Source organism: Phoca vitulina, unplaced genomic scaffold (genome assembly GCF_004348235.1).
Source record: "Phoca vitulina isolate PV1807 unplaced genomic scaffold, GSC_HSeal_1.0 scaffold13, whole genome shotgun sequence".
NCBI classification, from domain to species: Eukaryota; Metazoa; Chordata; class Mammalia; order Carnivora; family Phocidae; genus Phoca; species Phoca vitulina.
In genome coordinates this window covers 6,171,900-6,193,002 of record NW_022589716.1, presented here as the reverse complement: position 1 = coordinate 6,193,002, position 21,103 = coordinate 6,171,900, and the positions used below count along the sequence as shown (strand labels likewise).

At 42.6% G+C, this 21,103-nt stretch overlaps 1 protein-coding gene across 1 annotated transcript in view; it reads left to right on the top strand.

The window, feature by feature from the left end:
- SMARCC1 (SWI/SNF related, matrix associated, actin dependent regulator of chromatin subfamily c member 1) overlaps positions 1–21,103 on the top strand; it is a 173,068-nt gene that overhangs the window by 125,799 nt on the left and 26,166 nt on the right. Inside the window, exons 22-25 of the mRNA XM_032412625.1 lie at positions 121–176; positions 2,501–2,615; positions 3,440–3,594; positions 18,493–18,627. Of these exons, the coding sequence (XP_032268516.1) occupies positions 121–176; positions 2,501–2,615; positions 3,440–3,594; positions 18,493–18,627 (461 nt within the window). The remainder of the gene's footprint in view (positions 1–120; positions 177–2,500; positions 2,616–3,439; positions 3,595–18,492; positions 18,628–21,103) is intronic.

Genomic DNA, 21,103 nt, shown 5'->3' with positions numbered 1-21,103 from the left:
TACATTTGGGAGACTCATTCATATTATTGTGCGTACTTGTGTTTCAAGCATCACAGGTGTATGGTAGCTTTTACCTTTGTTCCATATTTGTGTTACTTGTTCTTATTCTTTTGCTCGTAGAAGGGGCTGAAGAGGAAAAAATGGAAACAGATACTGATGGTCAACAGCCTGAAAAGGTGAAGTCTGTCTGTTTGAATTCTCCTACCACAGGAAAGACACAGAGAGAGCATGCCTTTCAGAGCATAATGGTTTGGGTTTATTTTGATCTTTGATCCCTCTCAGGGGATTATAAATGATTCTTTCAGCCATTGGACTTCGCTGGTTTAAGGTGTAATTCTCACAAAGCATAACATATGACATTTTTCACTGATTCATTCTGGGAAGATTTATCCACTCCCCGGCCTCCTCTTTTATATCCCTTTCAGGCACAGTTGGGAAAATGAATACAAAATTGTGGTTTTTATGAATATTGAATTACAAGGGCTTGGTCCTGTACTTGTGCCAGAAGAGAATTATAGAATATTAAGGGATTTTGTAGGAGAGTTAACTGCCAGCAGGAAAATAATCAGACAGGTCTTAATGAGAAGATGATGTTTGAGGTCGGTTTTAAAGAGCAGGTAGCTCTATATATAATGATTGGAATTGAAGCGGAGGACAGGGAATCAAAGATCCGACCAGCGGTGGGGGAGGGACACTAAAGCCTGTGTGCAGAAGGCACCATCACAGTGCCCCATGTCTGTGACCCGCTCTCTAACTCAAAGAGGCTCCGAATGCCTGGTGACTAAGGCAGAACAGGACTTTATAGCGTCTTCGAGATCAGGGGCACATGATTTAAAAATGGGCAGAGGACCTGAATAGACATTTTTCCAAAGAAGACATCCAGATGGCCAGCAGACACATGAAAAGATGCTCAGTATCACTCATCATCAGGGAGACGCAAATCAAAACCACAACGAGATATCCCCTCACACCAATCAGAAAGGCTAATATCAAAAAGACAGCAAGTGTTGGCAACGATGTGGGGAAAATGAACCCTCGTGTACTGTTGATGGGAATGTAAATTGGTGCAGGCACTCTGGAAAACTGTGGAACTTCTCTGAAAGTTAAAAATAGAACTACCGTATGATCCAGCAATTCCACTACTGGGTATTTATCCCAAGAAAATGAAAACACTAATTCAAAAAGATATGTGCACCCCTGTGTTCACTGCATTATTTATAATAGCCAAAACATGGAAGCAACACAAAGGTTCATTGATAGATGAATGGTTAAAGAAGAAGTGGTGTGTATCTCACACACACACGAATATTATTACTCAGCCATAAAAAAGAATCAAATCCTGCCATTCACAACAAAACAGAAATAGACCCATAAATACAGAGAACAAACTGGTGATTGCCAGAGGGGAAGGGAGTTAGAGAGATGGGCAGAGTAGGTGAAGGAGGATTAAGGTACAAATTTCCCATTATAAAATAAATAAGTCACGGGGTTGACAGCATAGGGAATATGGTCAATACTGTAATAATGTATGGTGACAGTAACTAGCTTTATCACAGCATTGTGTAATGTATAGAATTATCAAATTGTTATGTTGTACACCTGAACCTAATAAAACCTTGTGTGTCAACTATACTTCAATGAAAAGATAAGATTAGGAGCACATGATGAGCATTCATTCACTATTTGAGTGAACGTATACAAGCTGGGATTTAAGGTCTTGATTGCCATGTGTTGTTTTAAAATTGTAATTAGATGAGGATGAGGTAAAATCATTGTTCTTATACTGTTCTAAATACTATACTTTGTACTTTACATTTATGCCTTTATGAGTTCATCTGGTTCCTAAACAGTTTCATCAAGTCAATGATAATCTCTTCATTTTATAGACAGTGTTACATGATTTGTCCAAGGTCACAGGGATTTCAAAATCCATAAATGAAACCAAATTCTGACCAGAGGAATTGAAGTTTTTGGTCCCCAGAGCATAATCATTGATGCCCTGTTGTAACTCTTCCTAAAAACCATTAGCAAATGACTGTATTAAAGGGCTTTGTCAGCTTTTTTATTTTGGCAGCATTCCATCTTGCTTCTCTGTTGATCATGTCCAGTTTAAATGCTCTTGGTCCTTTTGGACAGGTAGTCGATAATTCATTTGTTTATTTATGAAGCCTTTCTCTGTTTAACCAGTAAGTAATATACATGAATTTCCATGACATCCTTTGGACACTGTGACCCTGGCTTTATAGCAGAGGGCACAGAGAGGGTAGGGACTGTGTGTTTTGGAGGCGTATTGACCTGTGAGCACTCAGGTGTTGAGGAAGTGAAAGGTATTTCTTTGAATTTATTAATTTCTTTTCCAGCTCTTCTCTCCAAGGCCCTTCTGAATCTAGTTCGTTTCCTGCCAAAAATAGTAGAGGCTTTTGTTACTCTAAGGTAATGTCACTTGTAGAAGGACTGTTTTTGCTCACTCTTCTTTTCTCTTCTTTTATACCCCTTTTAGGCAGAAAACAAAGGGGAAAATGAAACAGACGAAGGGGATAAAGCACAAGATGGAGAAAATGAAAAAAATAGTGAGAAGGAGCAGGACAGTGAAGTTAGTGAGGATACCAAATCAGGTAATTCAAGGAAACTCTTTAGACTTTATTTACTTTTAAAAGATTTTATTTATTTGAGAGAGAGCGAGAGAGCTGGAGGAGGAGCAGAGAAAGAAGGAGAGAATGTCAAGCAGACTCCCCACTGAGCATGGAGCCCGACGTGGGACTTGATCTCATGACCCCGAGATCACGACCTGAGCCAAAATCAAGAGTTGGATGCTTAACCAACAGCCACCCAGGCACCCCCTCTTTAGACTTTATTATGTAAAACTAAAAAGCACTGGAGAAGTGGGGGCAGTTTAATTTTACAGAAATATTTCCTTACTCGTTTTGGGTTTGTTTCTTAATGTAACAGTAAATACATGTTAGAGTTTTATTTTGCTCCGAGTGCTAATGCTAGGGGCTGCCTTGTGTCAGTAGCATGTAGACAGACAAGTTGTTGTGTGTGACTGAAGTCACCACGCAGACCTGCCATTTTGGTTTCCGAGTCAGTGGCTTGCAGAAGTGCTTAGTTCTCAGCTTCTGATTTCCTGCAGACCCCAGGGTTTCCGGGAGCATTGCATTGACTGATCTTGTTGGTCTTCGGGCTTAGTTCGCTTTGTATCTTCGGGAATTACACAGAGCTTAGAGAAATGAAGGAGAGACAAAGTGTACTATTCAGAAAATCCGTCTCGGATAGAGGCGCACTTACATGCATGGAATGATTCTGCACAAATCTTAAGAAGGCGGCGGCACTGGGATCTCTTTGTAACCTCAGTCCTAGTTTGTCATGTGGCGGAGGTGAGAAGTACGGTGGCTTATTGAGGCTGGGCACACTGGTAATAAAGCTTTCTGATTTCTTTCAGAAGAAAAGGAAACTGAAGAGAACAAGGAACTCACTGATACTTGTAAAGAAAGAGAAAGCGATCTTGGGAAGAAGAAAGTAGAACACGAAATTTCCGAAGGAAATGTGGCCACGGCTGCCGCAGCTGCTCTCGCCTCAGCTGCAACCAAAGCCAAGGTTTGCCGCTCACAGCCCTTGCCAGGCTCCCTTCAGCCGTGAATGGTCGCCTTGTTTTCCGTTATTGGGAATGGTAGTACCCAACAGGAGATGACTGCTTGACCGGCATTTCTAGGTTAAGAATTCGCAGGCAGGAGGAGGGGGGGTGTGCGAGTCGCAGATCTGGTCTGGGGTGGGGGGGCTGCCTTCCAGGCATTCCTTGTTCCACTCCGCACTCGGCTCTCGGTTTGTGGACACTCCAGGGAGGGGGGACAGAACTTAAAGTCCCTCGTGTTGGCCTGCAGAACTTGTCTCGGACTATTGTTCCAATTTCTGCTCGATTGAAATGTTTGTGATTTTTAAGACAAAAATCTGTTTCCTTGTATAAATACTTCACCCTGCTCTTACAGACTGAAAGGAGAGAGGGGAACCTAAAATAACTCTTTTTCTTCTTGAATTTGCCAGCTTTTCTGGGGGTGGTTTTCTCTATTTATAACCTAGTATTGGCTTCATGGCATATTTAAGAAGAAAGGAGAATGTTATTTTCCCCACTTTGTGTTAATTTAGCATTTTAAAGCCTTCCAGGCATGAGTCTTAAAAAAAACCTTTTCACCTCTTCTCCATCGTACCCTGCGAGGTAGTTTCCTTCCATTGTAGATTCCCATGTTGTGAGCAGTATTTACTGGAACATACCTAATCGTTTTATCTTGAGCTGTTCTTAATCATTGGTAAAGATACTCTTTCATGGTCCTTAATACCCACAGACTGTACGGCTGCTGCAGACTGCTTCTCCAGGTGTTTAATCTGTGATGCATGATGTATAACAGACCCACAGATGACCCAGTTCAGACCACAAGACCTCCGTTTTGAGTGCCCACCATCGGGCGTAGGTGCCGCCCGTGAGGAGGAGGGGTGTTGCCAGTCCCTCCAGGCGGCTCCCCCAGCTGCTGGTTCCTGTTACAGTAGCTGGAGGTCCTGCATGTTCAGACTTCCCAGTGTCTTCCCAAGATGCCTCCTGATCTTCATGGTGATTAGCTGCAGTATTAGGTATTCTCTGTCCTCTACCTTCCCCTACCCCTGGGGACTGCTGAGGTGCACTCTTGACAGAGTGAGTACTTATGTAGACACCAGTTTGATGGTGGTTTCACGTCCGTTTGATTTTGCTCCTTCATCAGAAGTAGTTTTTGGAGCCTCTCTTTCTTCTGCCAGGTTGGACTCTGGCACCTCATTGTCTCTGAGCTGAGTTCTCGTTGTTCAGACTGTCACCAGGGACCCTAAGGGCTGCCTTGGGCCTGTTTCACAAATGAACTGGAGGCCAGGAGGGCTTCTGTCCTTCGTGACTTTTATCAGCTGACAGCACACCATCCCCCCAGTCTTCAAACCCACAGCCTGGGGTCCTCTCTGTCTCCTCTCATTCCTTCACTTTCCACAGCTGCTAAGCCACCAAATCCTTCCTGGTTGTGTTAGTGCCCCTGGTGATGCCCAGCCCCTTCACTGCTCCCTTAGGCTGGCTTCCCATCATCTGTTGTCTGTCTTTTTCAGCCAGAGGAATCTTTCTCATTTTTTAAATTTTCTATTGAAGTATAACTTATATTTGAATAAGTCTATTGAATATACGTCTACAGCTAGTGAATTTTTCACAGACTGAGCCCACCTATGGGCTCACAGACAACACCCACATCAAGCAACATAACATTCCCAGCCTTCCAGAAGCTTCTTCATATTCCCTTCCAGTTACTGTGCCCCTCCCCCAAAGAATGGTTGCTAGCCTCTTAATGCCGTGGATTACTTTCTGCTTTTTTGACTTCATATAAATGGAATCGTACAGTATGCAGAAAAATCTTTAAAAATACAAACAGGAACATGATACTTTCTTAAATAAGCTCCCTAACTCTCTCAGGCGAAAATTTCAAACTCTTTAGTGTGCAATTCACGAGTTTTCCTGCTCAGGACCCTTCTCTGTTCTCAAGTGTCATTTTTTGCCTGTCTGACCTGACCTGTCTCTTGCAGTTCTCCCAGACAGAACCCACTGTGACGTCTCCAGCTGGGCTGTTCTGGACCCACATCCCTCTCACAGAGATGTTGCTCTCCCTTGCCCTCTCGTTGTTTCTTCTCCCTCTGCCGCTGTGTCTGCTTCACTGTAGGTTGCCAGAGCAGGAACTAAAATGGTAGACTCCATAAAACATTTTACAGATGCTTCATGATGTTTTCATGGCGGATGAAAACATGGTGGCCTCATAGCTGTTAAGATGTGCAGCTTTGGGCACAAACGTTTGTGTATCGTGCACTCCTGACCACCTTGCAACAGCTGTTTGATTCCTTTACTGTAGAAAAACTGCTCTTATGGATCAGTTGCCCTGGTCCTTCCATACTCCGTACAAGGTTTAGAAGAGTCCAAAGAACATTTTCCTTCCAGGTAACTGAATTTTCACTCCCTCATGCTTTCTCAGTCTTATTTCTTTTTTTTTTTTTAATTCATGAGAGTCAGAGAGAGAGAGAGGCAGAGGCAGAGGGAGAAGCAGGCTCCCCGCCTAGCAGGGAGCCCGATGCGGGACTCGATCCCGGGATCCCGGGATCATGACCTGAGCCGAAGGCAGACGCTTAACCATCTGAGCCACCCAGGCGCCCTCAGTCTTATTTCTGATAACTGGGAACTTAGATCGTTATTCTCGTGACAGCTGCCTTTTCCGCAGATCTGTGAGTGATACACATGTGTGTGATGCATGACTTGGCACGCGTAAACTGTTGAGTGCCACTTACAGCTGGGTCTCATGCGTTTCACAGCACACATAATCATTTGTGTGCTACATGGGAATTAAGGGTAAGGAATTCACTGAAATTACTGTAATTAGTACAGCTTATCTAGCCAATCCAAGTTTTTTCTTATTCTCTTTTTGTTCTTCTGTATCTATAAACAGCTTTGTTATTAAGAGTTTTCCTTGATACATTTTAATTGTTTGTCACACTGACATGGAGTGGTAATTATGGGTTCTGAATCTAGCTCCGCAGGGAGGGTGAGCATGCTTTCTGGCTTTTCCCCATCCTTGCCATATGAGGGATTCTTCAGTAGCACATCCATTTCTTCGTTGCACCTACTGACACGCTGTGAATTGACCCACCTGAAGAGTGGTGTGTGGGTGTGAGAAGGAACACCATTGGCTGGGTGCTCTATATCCCTTCCATCTGGGTGCTTAGGTTTAGCTGGAAGGAAGAGTCCAGAACTATTGCTGGAATAAACCAGAAACCCCCCCAAACTAAAATATATTTTCTTTTTTTCAGCAGCAGGATGATTCAGTTCTTCCAAGATAACAGAGATCACATTTTCTTAAGACCACAGACATTTCTTTCAGATTGATTCTGTCACCATCCTATGTCCATGTACCTTGAAATGGCTAAAGTAGGTTTGTCTTCATGGTTACTGGGTGTTAGTTCTGGAGTAACAGGAAGATTCTTTCTTGCCCCTCAATGATACCTCTTACTTGCTCCCTTTTGCCTGAAGTTCTTTCTTGAGATAGGAAATTTTTCATTGTACATCGTAGTCCTAAGGCTTTACCAGATTAAGTATTGACAGAAATGGATTGACACTATATGCATTGATCATTGAAACCATATCTTTTTACTTGATACTGCGGAGAGAAGACAGAAGGAGAACTTGACCTATTTGATCATTTTGCCCACAGTTAGCCCTATTCACTTTCATCCTTAAATGACTAAACAGAATCTACCCTTGTTCTACTCGTCGAAATCCATGCTTTGTTGTGTGGAGTTCACCTTAACTCTATTACAACCAGGTTACCTCTTTGTTATCATTAATCTTTTTGTGGTGGTTCTTCATCTGGCATGCATCTGTGGCACACTCCCAGACTCCATCATTCTTAAGTTCCATAAAGCCAGTATGTGAATACATGGGTGCTCCCTCCAGCCCTTCTTGGGAAGGTCCTGGTCATCACTGTGGCCAGACCTTCAGGATTCCACAGCCTGAGCATCAGCAGTGCTCTTGCCCCAGTTCCCCATGGCTGTGTAACCACCACAAAACCTGGCGGCTTAAGAACATCATCACTTTATTGTATCTTACCATTTTTGTGAGTGAGAAGCTCAGGCCGACTTGGCTGGAAAAGTCCTGCTCTGTGTGGCATTGGCTGGGCTGTGAGGGGGGACCTGGGGTGGCTGTACCACGGGGGACTGGCTGGCATCACTGTCCCCACACAGCTCATCTACAGAGTCATCTTGGGCTTCTTCATATTAGGATGGTATCACAGTAGTTGGACTTTGTACGTGGAAGCTTATAACTTTATGAGAAGAGTGTCCTGAACAATGAGAATGGGAACCTGCCAGTGTCTTATGTCTTGGGCCCCCAACCTGGCACTGTATGACCTCAACCCAGCTCTCCCACTCAAAAGTTCTATCCAGATTCAAGGTGCGGGGATCACTGACCACACCTCTAGATGGAAGGCATGCCACCCTAACCCCACAGTTGCCCTCTGGTCACAAATTACCTACATTTCTCCCAGTTGAAAAGTAAAGATTCCGTTGTGTCATGTTTATGATGTCAGGCTAAGGCTGGGGGTCTGAGGTCTTCTCTAAATCAAGTCCAGGTACAGAGGAAGCTCCCTTAGGAATGGTCTTTCAGGTACAGCTCCTTGCATCTTGGTCTTCTCAGTTGGAAGAATTTGAGAACTGACATAACAGTGATAGGACATGTGGAGAAAAACTGCACTCACGTTGAAGAAGGGTGAAAATGGGAGGCACCAAGAGAGCACTTGTGGTTCATAGCAACTTTGAAATCTAGTCAGGGGCGCATTTCCAGTGTCTTTCTTCACCAGGGCCTGGTCCTGCCCCGTATGACTTACTCTCTGCAGCTTTTGATTTGGCCTTCTGGGCTTTGGATTCCGCCTTCTGAGTCATTTTCCTTTTCCATTAAAAAAGCAGCCCTGTTTTGCTGCTAAGGGGCTTTCTTTACCTGCAGTAAGAGTCCCAGAAGGAAAGAAGAGAGTGAAGGAGGTGGGGGGAAGGGGAAGAAATCATGGCTAATTGAAAACTCCAAGCTTGAATGAAAACATTAGTTTATGGTAATATAGAATATAGGAGACATGTTCTAAAGATACTTAGAGATCCTGCCATCTAATAGAGAGGGTCTGAGGGGCAGGCATACCCTTATAATTCTTAGAAATCCTACCATGCACTTGGTTCAGAAGCTCTTACAGCCACACCTTGAGCTCTTTACTCTGAGGTCATGATTAACTGGTAGTGCTCTGGATTTTATCTTTGTCCTGAAGCCATTTTCTAGTTTTAAATCCTTGCTGGTAGCAACTAGAGATGAGAAACCGTTCTTTTTTCAAATCCTGCTCTCTTTGCTCTCAGTTGTCTAGGAGATTTCTGACTCCAATAATGATGGCCTGGAAACTGAATAGTTCCTTCTTTGGTTCCTTTCTCTTCTGGCTGCTTGTAATAAAATACCTAAAGGACGTTTATGTTTTGCCTGGAAATCACTCCAGCCAGATCCGCAAGTTCATTAATGATCCTTTCTACTGTCCACATCACTAGAAGTGACGATGTTGTTATAGAATAAAGATTGACTTCTCTCCAACCTCCAGTAAGCTCTCCCTCTCCGTCTCAAAGCTCTCGCCAGTGGTTTTCTTGAGGTCCTTTCAGCCTGCGCCCACTGCATGATACAAAGCCATTGGATCTTTTTTGATAGGTTTTTGATAAAACAGCACTCTATTTCCAGATACCAAATTTCTCTTCCCAAAGCAGGACTTAGCAGTTAGAAAAAAGAAACCAAACAACCATTTTATTATATCTCATGATTGTACAGAATTTGAGCCCTAACCACCTGGGCAGTTCTGCTCCACAGGGTTATTTGTTGAATTGTAGTGGTATTCACTTCATGGGTAGGTTCGTCTGGAGTGTCTGAGACAGATCCCTTCAAGTCCTAATCCTTGGCAAGGGTGGCTGGACCCTCTCCCCTCCTCATACAGTCTCACGGTCTCTCCCTGTGGTCTCTGGTACATACTTACTACGTGGCAGGTGGGGACTCCCAGAAGGAACGTTCCAAGGATCAGGACATGAAGTTCCTAAGCGGGGAGCTGGAAAATGCCACCACTGTTTTCTCTTGGGCAAGGCAATTAGAGAGCCTGTCTTGATTCCAAAGGAGGGGTTATAGACCCTTCTCTCCATGGAAAGAAGGCCAGTGACTTTGTGGCCATCTTTAATCTACCACAAGTCCCTTCTAAGAATTCCCCAGGAAAGTATCCACTAAAATATCAGTTCTAATAGACATTTGTAGATAACTGTAAAAGGCCATTGGATTTCAAATTTGAATTTTTAATTCCATCTCTGCCATTTACTTGTCTCTTAACCTGAGGCAACTAAAATAAATTTTCTGAGCGTGTATCATTTTGTTTGAATCAGAAGGCCTTTCTGATCTGCCTTTCTGACAAGATTATTATTATAAGAATCAAATTAAGTATTAAAAAAACATTCTGTAAGCTGGAAAGTGCCATATTTTGATGATTCATTAAACCAGTATCTGAGTGTCCATTATGTGCTGGACTCAACTACAGTAGTAGGTTTATTTGGTACCAAAGAGATATGGATGGTGCCTGCCTCTTAACTCAAAGTCAACCCACTAATCTTGAACCTCACATTTTGGTTGAGCCATTAGGATTTACAGTTAGTTGTGAAGGAAAAAAAAAACAACCAAACAAACTAAAGAACATGTATAAAATGCTGGAAATGTAACCTTAAGGAGTCAGTATCAAATGAGATCTAATTAGGGATTATATACAATTTCATATAATGTATATTGGAATGAAACTCTTAAACACACAGTACATAAATTTAGTCTACTTTTGCATATTTGATTTTTACACAAGTTATGTTATGGATGGATTACTGCTTTAGTAGATATTTAATCCCTAACAACAAAGATCTTTCCTCTGTAATGTCGCAGATGATTTTTGAGTTTCTTGAACTCTTTCATCTCGTAGATGTGGAAACAAACCCACAGAAGGTAATGAGAAGCCCAAAGTTAGGTGACTAGTTTTTGAACCATGACCAAAATCCAGATCTGCAGACTTGGGAGTCTGGCTGGTCCCAACCAATGCAGAGACATAATCTGATAAAATTCTCCATTCTAATCCAACATTTTACAATTAAAAACCCAACAGCTAGCTCAAAAAAAAAAAAAAAGTACCTTTTTTTGTTGTTTTTTTGTTTTCTTAGTATGTTTATGATTGAAGTTTCTAATTTTGAAGAACCAAAAAATTAAGAACAGAAGAAAGAAGGAAAGATCTAATACAGTTAACTCCTCCCTGTCTCCGTGGCTTGCCTTACTGGCCAGTTTTTTTTCTAGGTGCCCTTCAGAAAGGAGTTCAGTTCGTACTTAACTGTGACCCTTGGTGAGATTATTAACTTTTCTAAGCTTCAGTTTCTTTCTATATATAATGAATTCTTTTCCAGCACGTTATTATTAGAAGTAAAAGAACTGGCATGAAAATACAGCATGGTGTCTAGAATGTCATAAGTGCTTAATAAAACCCAGTATTCCCCCTTAGTCCAGTAATGAATTTCAATAGTTAACTCTCACTTTTACCTTCTCAGATTTTTTTTTTTTAAAGCAGACACGAGTTGTATTTGGATCCATTAACAACTTTTGTCCAGTGCTTCCTAACTTTTATCTAATCATTTCAAGGCCCTGTGAAGGTTTTGTAATTTCCTCCAGAATTTACTTCTAATAAGCCTTTGTGTCTCTTCTACTGCATTGACTTAGTACGTGTATGTCACCAAATCTGTAAAGTAGCATAATTTTTTTTTTAAGATTTTATTTATTTATTTGACAGAGAGAGAGACACACAACATAGTGAGAGAGGGAACACAAGCAGGGGAAGTGGGAGTGGGAGAAGCAGGCTTCCCGCCGAGCAGGGAGCCCGATGCGGGGCTCAATCCCACAACCCTGGGATCATGACCTGAGCCAAAGGCAGATGCTTACGACTGAGCCACCCAGGAGCCCCTAAAGTAGCATAATTTCATAGATTCTTGATAGCAGGACATATGCTGTTCTGTGAAGCATACTACTTTCTTGCCTTCTCCCAGGTGCAAAAGCTTGTACCAGTAAAAATAAGGATAGTCATAGAAGTCAAATAAAAAAGGAGGCTCTTCCCCTAGATCTAGAAATACAGGAGATCAAGAAATGGCATGTTAACACATTCATTAGGATGCAGTCAGCAAAATTCAGAAAGTGAGGCAATGCAAAGGACCAGGCCATTTCTTTCAGAGAAACCTAATGTTGCATTTCTCCTCTTACAAATAAAGATTGCAAGATGGAGCAGAGGAGAAGGTGCAGTCATTTGGTTTTAATAATTGTATAAAGAAAATCAGAGCTAATATATAAATAAACATTATTATTAAGGCCCAAAATATGAAAAAGCCAAATTTGATGTGGAACATTGATTCTTTTCTCCGGTTTCCACTCAAAATCCAAATGTTATCAAGCTCACCAGTGAACAGTTTTTATACTTGATATGGGGTAATTTTGATACCTATTAAAATTTTTTCTTTAACTAGAGGTCAGACTGAATAATTCTATAAATCCGTAAACAAACTGCCATAGAATTTAGAGATTGAAGTTTTTGTTTTTTTCTTTCCCTAAGTCTTTTACTCAAATTTGTTTCTTTAGTTTGAAGGCCACGGGTTTTTCATATTTCACTCCACAAAGCGCCCACATTCATTTGTAGAGATTTCTGGTGGTTTTTCTAACTTTGAGCACGGGTGAATTCTAGACTTTTGATAAAGGCTGCCGCTTCTCCCTGTTCTCTCTACTCTCCACCTCATGTCCTTGTTGCCTCTCTCTCTTAAGTTGCCAAGCATGCAAAACATGGCACTTCCCCAGGCCTTGGCCCTGGGTAGTGCAAGTCAGGTGAATAGATAAAATATAGCGCAGTAAGTATCATCATGGAGACTGTGGGAGCCATGACGCAGGGAAGCTGCCCAGAGGAAGTGATGCTTGATGCTGAGTTTTAAAAGACATGTTGGGGGGTACCTGGGTGGCTCAGTCGTTAAGCATTTGCCTTCAGCTCAGGTCATGATCCCAGAGTCCTGGGATTGAGCCCCACATTGGGCTCGCTGCTCCGCGGAAGCCTGCTTCTCCCTCTCCCACTTTCCCTGCCTGTATTCCCTCTCTCGCTGTCTCTCTCTGTCAAATAAATAAATAAAATCTTAAAAAAATAACAATAAATAAAAGACATGTTAGAAGTGGTCCAGGGCAGGTGTAGGATGGTCTTCCAACAAAAGGAGCTCCCAGGGCCACAGCACTGTTAGCTCAGAAGTACCAGTCACCCACTGTGTCCCAGGTACTGTTCTCCGTACGTTGTGTGTCTCCTCACCACCACCCTCATGTGGGTGCAGTTGTTTTCCGGGGTCCTAGATGAGGAAACAGCACAGAGAGGCAGGGTAACTTCTAGGCCATGGCTACACAGGCATACCTCGTTTTATGGAGCTTCACAGATCCCGCAGTTTTTTTACAGATTGAAGGTTGGTGGCAATCCTGAGTTGATCAAGTCTGTCAGTGCCATTTTTCAGTCTATCACTGCAAAAGCAGTGCATTTGCTTACTTTACATCTCTGTATCACATTTTGGTGATTCTTGGAATATTTCAAACTTTTTCATTATTGAATTTCTTACAGTGATATGTGACCAGTGATTACCACTTGCTGAAAGCTCAGATGGTGGTTAGTATTTTTTAGCCACGAAGTATTTTTTAATTAAGCTATATACATTTTTTGAGGCATAATGCTATTGCATACTTAATAGACTTCACAGTATAGTGTAAACATAACTTTTATATGCACTGGGGAAACCAAAAAATTGGTTTGACTTGCTTTGTTTTGATACTTGCTTTATTGGGTGGTCTGGAACTGAACCTCCATTATCTCCAGGGCATTCCTGTGTAGGCAGTAAGCCCTCTAGCCTGCCCTTTCCTGCCTTTTATGAACCTCTGTTGATGTGGCGTATCAAGAGAGAAGTGAGCCACAGGGGTTGGCTTGGCAGAAAACTTTTAGTGTAAAAGGCAACAAGGCGAGTACACAGGAAACTGTTAAAGAACGTTCTAAATGTATCTGATTAAGGGCTAACACTGGTCCAGTTTAAATTCTCAGGTAATTAAACCACACGATGCCTGAAGTAGCACATAACGTTTGCCTAGACAGCCACTGTTCAGTACCTCTCCTACCTCAGACCGTGTATGGCACATTGAAGAGTCTTTAGCCAGGTTTTTAATCCCTTTTCTGCCACCTGATAGTTGTATAGCCTTAAAGAGGCTTTTTTTTTTTTTCTTCCCACTTTTTGTTTGGAAATAACTATGGTTTGGGGCACCTGGCTCAATGGGTTAAGCGTCTGACTTCAGCTCAGGTTATGATCCTGGGGTCTTCGGATCGAGCCCCACATAGGGCTTCCTGTTTAGTGGGGAGTCTGCTTCTCCTTCTGCTCCTCCCCCATGCTCGTGCTCACTCGCTCGCTCTCTCAAATAAATAAAATCTTTTAAAAAACTAAAATAACTATACTTCACAGAAGTTGCAGAACGTGATATCACAGAACAATCCGGTGGACTGTTCACCAGTTTCCTCCAATGGTAACGTCTTATTTTTAAGTAATCTATTATTTTTTATTCTGTTTTCTCCTCTGTGATCTTGTTAATTCCATAGACTTTTGTTACGCTTTCAGCGTTGTTTCTAGTGATTTTAGGATGCATCCTTGAGTTGTTGCAGTTTAATCCCAAGTGTTCTTACCATTTCTTCAGTAATGGGAGAACCTTACTGCTTTTCCTTGTCCACTGCTTCTCACTTCCTTTCTCCACTGCAGTGTTTTCTTTGATGAAATAGGTTACTTTCCTCCTGTTCCAAGAACTCTTGAGAACTTCTTTCTGTGCAGGCCTACTGGCGGTGACTTCTCTGTTGTTTCTCTTAAAAGGTCTTGATTTCACCTTCCTGTTTGAAGTATATTTTCAATGGGTACAGAATTCAAGGTTGGCGGTTATTTTCTCTGTCTCTTATGCTTGGTTGTGGGTTTTTGTTTTTGTTTTTCCATTTTCTCTCTTACACAGTTTGAATATTTTCTGTTGACCTGTCTTTCAGTTCATTAGGCATATCTTCTGCTTTTAAACCTAATCTTGGAGTTACTATTTCAGTTATCATGTATTTTAATCATAATTTCAATCAGGTGTATATTGATCCTTATATAAATTCTAAATATATTGAACTTCTCTTTTTATCCATATTTTCCTACATTTTCTTATACATAGTGAGTGATCTTAACATATTTTAATGTTCTTGCCTACTAAGTCCAATGTCTGTGCCATCTGTGGATCTGCTGTTTTGATTAAATGCCAGATATGTATAAAAATTTAGATTCTCTGAATAGGAAGAAAAAAGTATTTTATATATACATAAAATTTAGATGACCCAGGTGATGATGTGTAGTCCATCTATACGATTTAGCGTTCCTCTGTGGTGTTGACAGACCTGAGAAGGGGTCAGGGCTGAGGTGAAGCTAGATGGCAGTTTGGTCCTTCTCCTCCAAGACCACCCCTGATCCTTGGCTGTGACTCTGCAGAACTTACGAGTGGGATTTTGAAGGAGTCTTTATCACTTCAAAAGGGAGTTTACAGGAATTTCTGTCTTTCCTTGAACCCGACTCTGCATCTTCAAAATTTCCCATGTGTCTGAGATGGTGACCAGCTTGTATTTGAAGTCCCCCCACATCTCTGCCAGCATCACTTCATTCAGAGCCGTGAGTTGCCACAGTTCTTCGTTATACACTGGACACAAATCTCTCATCACACATATGATTTGCAAATATTTTCTCACAGAGTGTGAGCTGTGTTTTCACCTTCTTGATGGGGTCTTTTGAAGCAGAGGTGTTTTTCATTTTGATGAAGTTCAACCTCTCAATCTTCCCTTTTGTCACTTAGGCTTTTGATGTCACATCTAAGAAATCTTTTATTTGACCCCCAAGATCATTTAGATTTACTCCTGTTTTTTCTTCTCAGAAATTTTTTTTTTCCCTAGAGAGAGAACACACAAGTGGGAGGGGCAGAAGGAGGGAATGAATCTTAAGCAGGTTCCATGCTTAGCACAGAGCCCAGTGCGGGGCTTGATCTCATGACCCTGAGATTATGACCTAAGGCGAAACCAGGTCAGATGCTTAACCAACTGAGCCACCCAGGTGTTCCTCTTCTCAGAATTTTTTTAATGTTAGCTCTTACCTTTAGATCTTTGACCTACTGAGTTAATTTTTATATATGATATGAGATAGGGTCCAAATTCATTGTTTTGTCTTCGGATATCCAGTTTTCATGGCACCAGCTGTTGACCCACCCACCACCCCCTTTTAAACTTTATTAAGGAACTCTTAGAATATATATAGAAATAGAATAGTATAATGACTCTCTGTGTATCCACCACCAGCTTTGGTTATCAACACCTTGCCAGTCTTGTTTCATTCGTTCTTATTTACTTTTGGCCTGTTGGTGACCCCCTATGGACTTAGGGCTACTTTGTTAGGTTGAGTCTGTGACTTCTCGATCTCATGTCTTTGCCTTTTTCTGGTTTTACACTAAATTAACTGGACCATATCCTTCAGTAACAGGTGTAGGGATTAAGCTTTTTTTTTTTTTAAGATTTTATTTATTTGAGAGAGAGAGCACAAGCAGGGAGGAGGGGCAGAGGGAGAGGGGGAAGCAGATTCTCTGCTGAGCAGGGAGCCCAACTCAGGGCTCCATCCCAGAACCCTGAAATCATGACCTGAGCCAAAGGCAGGCGCTTAACCAACTGAGCCACCCAGGAGCCCCAGAAGTAAACTTTTTGAGGCCTTGATTTCAGATACGTCTTTATCCTGTGCCTACCCTTAATTCATTTAAGTTGCTGTACTTGAAATTCTAAATTGAAATGCGTTATCCCTCGGAATTGGAAGGTATTTTACCATTGTTTTAAAAAACTAGTTTTGTTTGTGAGAAAAGCCTGATGGCGGTCTGAATTTTTTTTTGTAATCTTTTTTATTTCTTTGTCTTTCTGGAAACTGCTGTAGGATTTCACTGTTTCATGGTCTTAAATTTCCAGAGTTGTTCCTTGCTGTGTATTTTTTCAATTTTTATTTTCTTGTTACTTGGTGGTCCTTTCTATTTGAAAACTCTTGATCTTCAGTTTTGAGAGGAAATAGTTTGGTGTGTTGGTGTAGTAGTACATGGGGATGTTCCCAACTGCCTGGATAATTCTCAAAAAAATAGAATGTTTTCTGCCAAAGCCATCAGAGTTCTACAGGTTCTATTCTCTTAGAAATAGATCTGGGAACTGATAACATGAGTCTTCTCCGAAGGTGGGGTTACTGGTGGCAAGGCGGTAACATGTGAAGGGAGACCCGTTTCTTGTGTGATGCCTCCTTATAAACTTCTGATTTTATGTTGTGCTGCATTTCTTATTCAGAAATACAAATTGCATAACACTATACAATGATTAGCAGGCTTAGGATCATGTAATCTTTATTTAAAGTTGTCTATAGCTCAAAATGTGGTTAGGGAGGCAAACACTTCATGAACAACTGTAGATTGGTTCCTAAAACCTGCTCATTGTCACCTTTTGCTTATACTTCTGCATCTTCCTATAGATGGATCGCTATGGTATAAAACTGTATTTCTCTTTCTAACTATAAAAGAGTGAAAAATAAGACTCTCATTTAAGTGGTGTCTATTAAGTTAGCTCCCCATAGCCTATGTTAAATGTCTCCTGCATGTTAGCTCCTTCTAGATTCTCTATGAAATAGAAATCAGTAAGACAGCTGCTTCATGTTACTTCTCACTTGTGTGGAAGAAAGATGAGCACATAAATTCAGCAGATATAACGAAAGTGAATGCAGAATGGTGTTGGGAGTTTGTTGGCGCAGCTCTTGGATGGTGTCTGGGGAAGGTGGGATTGACCCCTGGCCAGGTACAGGTAGTCACGGTGAAATATGGGCCTTTCATCTTCTCTGTGTAATATGGTACCTTCCTCTGTGTGCTACGGAGTAGGCAAGAAGTGTGAATAGGGCTCATCATCCTGTGGCAGGCGAGTAGCACATTCTTCCAGAGTAACTCCTTGTCCTGTACTATATTTGTTTCTCTTGCTCCAGATCCTATCCTCAAACGTAGAGGTGGAATATTGTTCACCCCCTCCTTTCCACAGCCAGTGCCACTCACTAGAGAGAAAGCAGAGGCTTTACATCTGAATGTTGGGTGTGGGGGGAAGCCACTGCTTAGCTGTCCCTGGACAGTTCCTGAGTACGGAAGGATAGTGAGGGGAGGCATAGAGTAACGGGCTGAGGGTGCGGGGTAAGTGGGTGGCAGATGGGGAGGTGTACCCCAGGCTACTTGTGTCCTCTTCGCCAGGGTCCTGATTAAACTGCCCCTTCCTGGTGGGCTCTTTTTGAGAGGAGTAGTTTACCATGGGAGGGTTTTGTGGGTTTTTTTTTAACCCTTTAAAAGGGTTATTTATACTTCTAAGGACCAGAAATTCAGCAATGGTTATATTAAATTGCAGTAAATGTGTGGTAGAGACATACAAAGGAGGCATCTAAGGCACCATTCTTAATTCTATAATCCCTACTTTGAATAGTAACTTCAGCATTTTGTTGCTCTATTTTATTTTTTCAAAGATTTTATTAATTCGACAGAGAGAGACACAGTGAGAGAGGGAACACAAGTAGGGGGAGTGGGAGAGGGAGAAGCAGACTTCCCGCCAAGCAGGGAGCCCGATGGGGGCTCGATCCCAGGACCCCGGGATCATGACCTGAGCCAAAGGCAGACGCTTAACAACTGAGCCACCCAGGCACCCCTTGTTGCTCTATTTTAAACAAATGTTTACCTAAATAATTTGAATGATCTTTTACACTTAGCATCTGGCTGCCGTGGAGGAGAGAAAGATCAAGTCTCTGGTGGCCCTGTTGGTTGAGACACAAATGAAGAAATTGGAGATCAAACTTCGACATTTTGAGGAGCTGGAAACTATCATGGACAGAGAGAAGGAGGCTGTAAGTATAAAGGGATGTTTATGGTGGCTTCTGACCATTAAATGCTGACCACCTTTCATAAACTACAAGTTAGATAAAATGAATGGTAGCCTACTCTGTTGGTCCTTTCTACTGTGTTTGCTTTGCTCTTTCAAAGGGATTATCAGTCATTGATGTTAAACAGAAGGAACTCTGTTCTCATTCTAAAACTAATGATTTAAACTTCAGGTTTACACCGCTCAGCTTTCCAGATGCATGATGGTATAAAATTCTTCCCTCTACAAAAGTTAGATCTTAGACTTCTTTTATGTCCTACTTGTTACCACTAAAGTAGAATTCATATAGATCCATTGTCTGATTCAAGAATTTTCTTTATTTCCTGTCTTCGTCAATACAAATATCAGACAGTAGGAGTTAATCTTCTCTTGAGTTAGGAGCCTTGTTTCTCTGATCCCTTTTAACCAAACTCTCCTCTGGTCCAACCTTGGACTCAGTTTTCCTCCCCTTCCCTGCACGGTGGAGGGCAGGTGGAGCTAGGCCCTTTCTGAGCTCCTAAGCGGCACGGGTCGGGGCAGACACTTGTGAGAGAAGGATGTGGCCCAAATAGGGTCAAGAGAATTATGAAAAAGGCCAAAACTGAGGAAGGAAGCAACAAAAAGTAAGAAACATAGAGGCAGGGGAACAGTTGGTCATTCAAGGTAATTTTTGGGGAAGTTTATTTTAGAAGAGAGATTGGTAACTTTTTTTTTTTTTTTTTTAAGGTTTTATTTATTTGAGAGAGCACAAGCAGGGGGTAGGGACAGAGGGAGAGGGAGAAGCAGACTCCCCACTGAGCTGGGAGCCCAATGCGGGGCTCGATCCCAGGACCCTGGGACCATGACCCAAGCCAAGGGCAGACACTTAACCAACTAAGCCACTCAGGCGCCCCAGGAATCGGTAACTTTCTAAGCAATGGACTAAATTTGAGGATTTAGTTAGGACTTGTGCTCTCTGATTATTTTGGCTGTTTTATCTATATATGAGATACTGGTATCTAAATGGTAGAACCTTAAATTATCCCAGAGGAGTTCTAATTTTAAGGACCTTTTTGTATTTATTTAGCTATTTCTTGGTGGTTAGTCCAATCACATCCTCTGGCAGATTCCTCAGGATGCGTAGCCCAGTAACTATCACACAAACAGCCCATTTTCATTTTGTCCTGAGACCAGCTCTGCTACTTCGGCTGGCATCCTGGCCCTGGAGGACGGCGAGACTGCTTCAGTAGCTCTCTACCCACATCCTTCCCCATCCCACCCCCAGTTCCCTGACCTTGTAAGCATGTCTCCCATCACTGGCCCTCTCCTGCCCTGGGAGTTGCTGGCCACCCCAGTCTCCTCTCCGTCGCCCTCTGTGTACTAGCCACAACATGCCCCGTGCAGGCTTCCCTCTGGCCTTGTTCTCTGTGCCACCTGTGTGCGTTCTGCTCCTCCGCCAGCGAGGCCCTCTTCCCCAGCCCTACATCCCTTAGCCCCTCCGGGTGACCTGTCCCCCGCCTTCTGCTGCCCTGGCAGCCTGACAGAGCACCCACACTGTTGTAGTTGCTGGTTCCCGTGTCCATCTCCCATACCAGGGTATAGGCCCTTTGAGCGCGGAATTGGTCAAGTGTCCTTACGAACACAGAACTGGCACATCGGGGGCTCTTGTTTCAGTGACTGTTGAATGCACGTATGCCAGCATCAGTGTCGGAAGCTAGAGAAGTAGAAAAGGGAAGTCCGCCGTCCGCCCTGTAGTTGAATGGGGAAGACAGTCCGGTAAACAAATGATGGCACAGTGTGTTCAGTGCTCCTCTGGGAGCAGAGAGGAGGCATACCTGGATGACGGGGAGAGGGACAATACGAGGTGAGCCGGCGCTTTGAGGAATGACTATTTGTGTTTATCTTATCCTCATAAGCTGCCCTTTTGTCAGGTATGGATCTTTTTAGTGGACTCGGGGTAACGGGGTTATAATATAGTGGATCCTTGGCACATGCAGGATTCACCTGATGATTGGGTCGTATCCACTGGCAATCATGTGCCCTGCTGTCATTCCTAAAGCAGCACTGATGGATGAGCCTGGAAGACTGGCAGGACTCTGACTGGGCACTGAGAGAACACGTCTGGATTCTCAAGGGGCTTTTTTCTCAGCTCCACGTCACTTTCTCTTCAGAGGTTGAACCTGGGGATCCCCACTCTTTGAAACCCCTAATGAAACTGTCACCTAGATCAGCACCGCCCTCTGCCCCTCCCCACTTCTCACCCTGAGTCCCAGACACCCAGCAGCCGAGTGTAATGGCTGCACTTCTCTTAGCCCTTCAGAATTTCCCTTGTGCTGTGGATTTGTAACAATTACTGTCTCAAATTACAGAACTGCACTGTGGTTTTCTTATTTGAATCTTTTTTTGTTGTTATGTTAAATTCTAATCAGAGCACATAAGACATTTTAGAGGCTAGTCTCTGAATAAAACAACACAACTGAAAT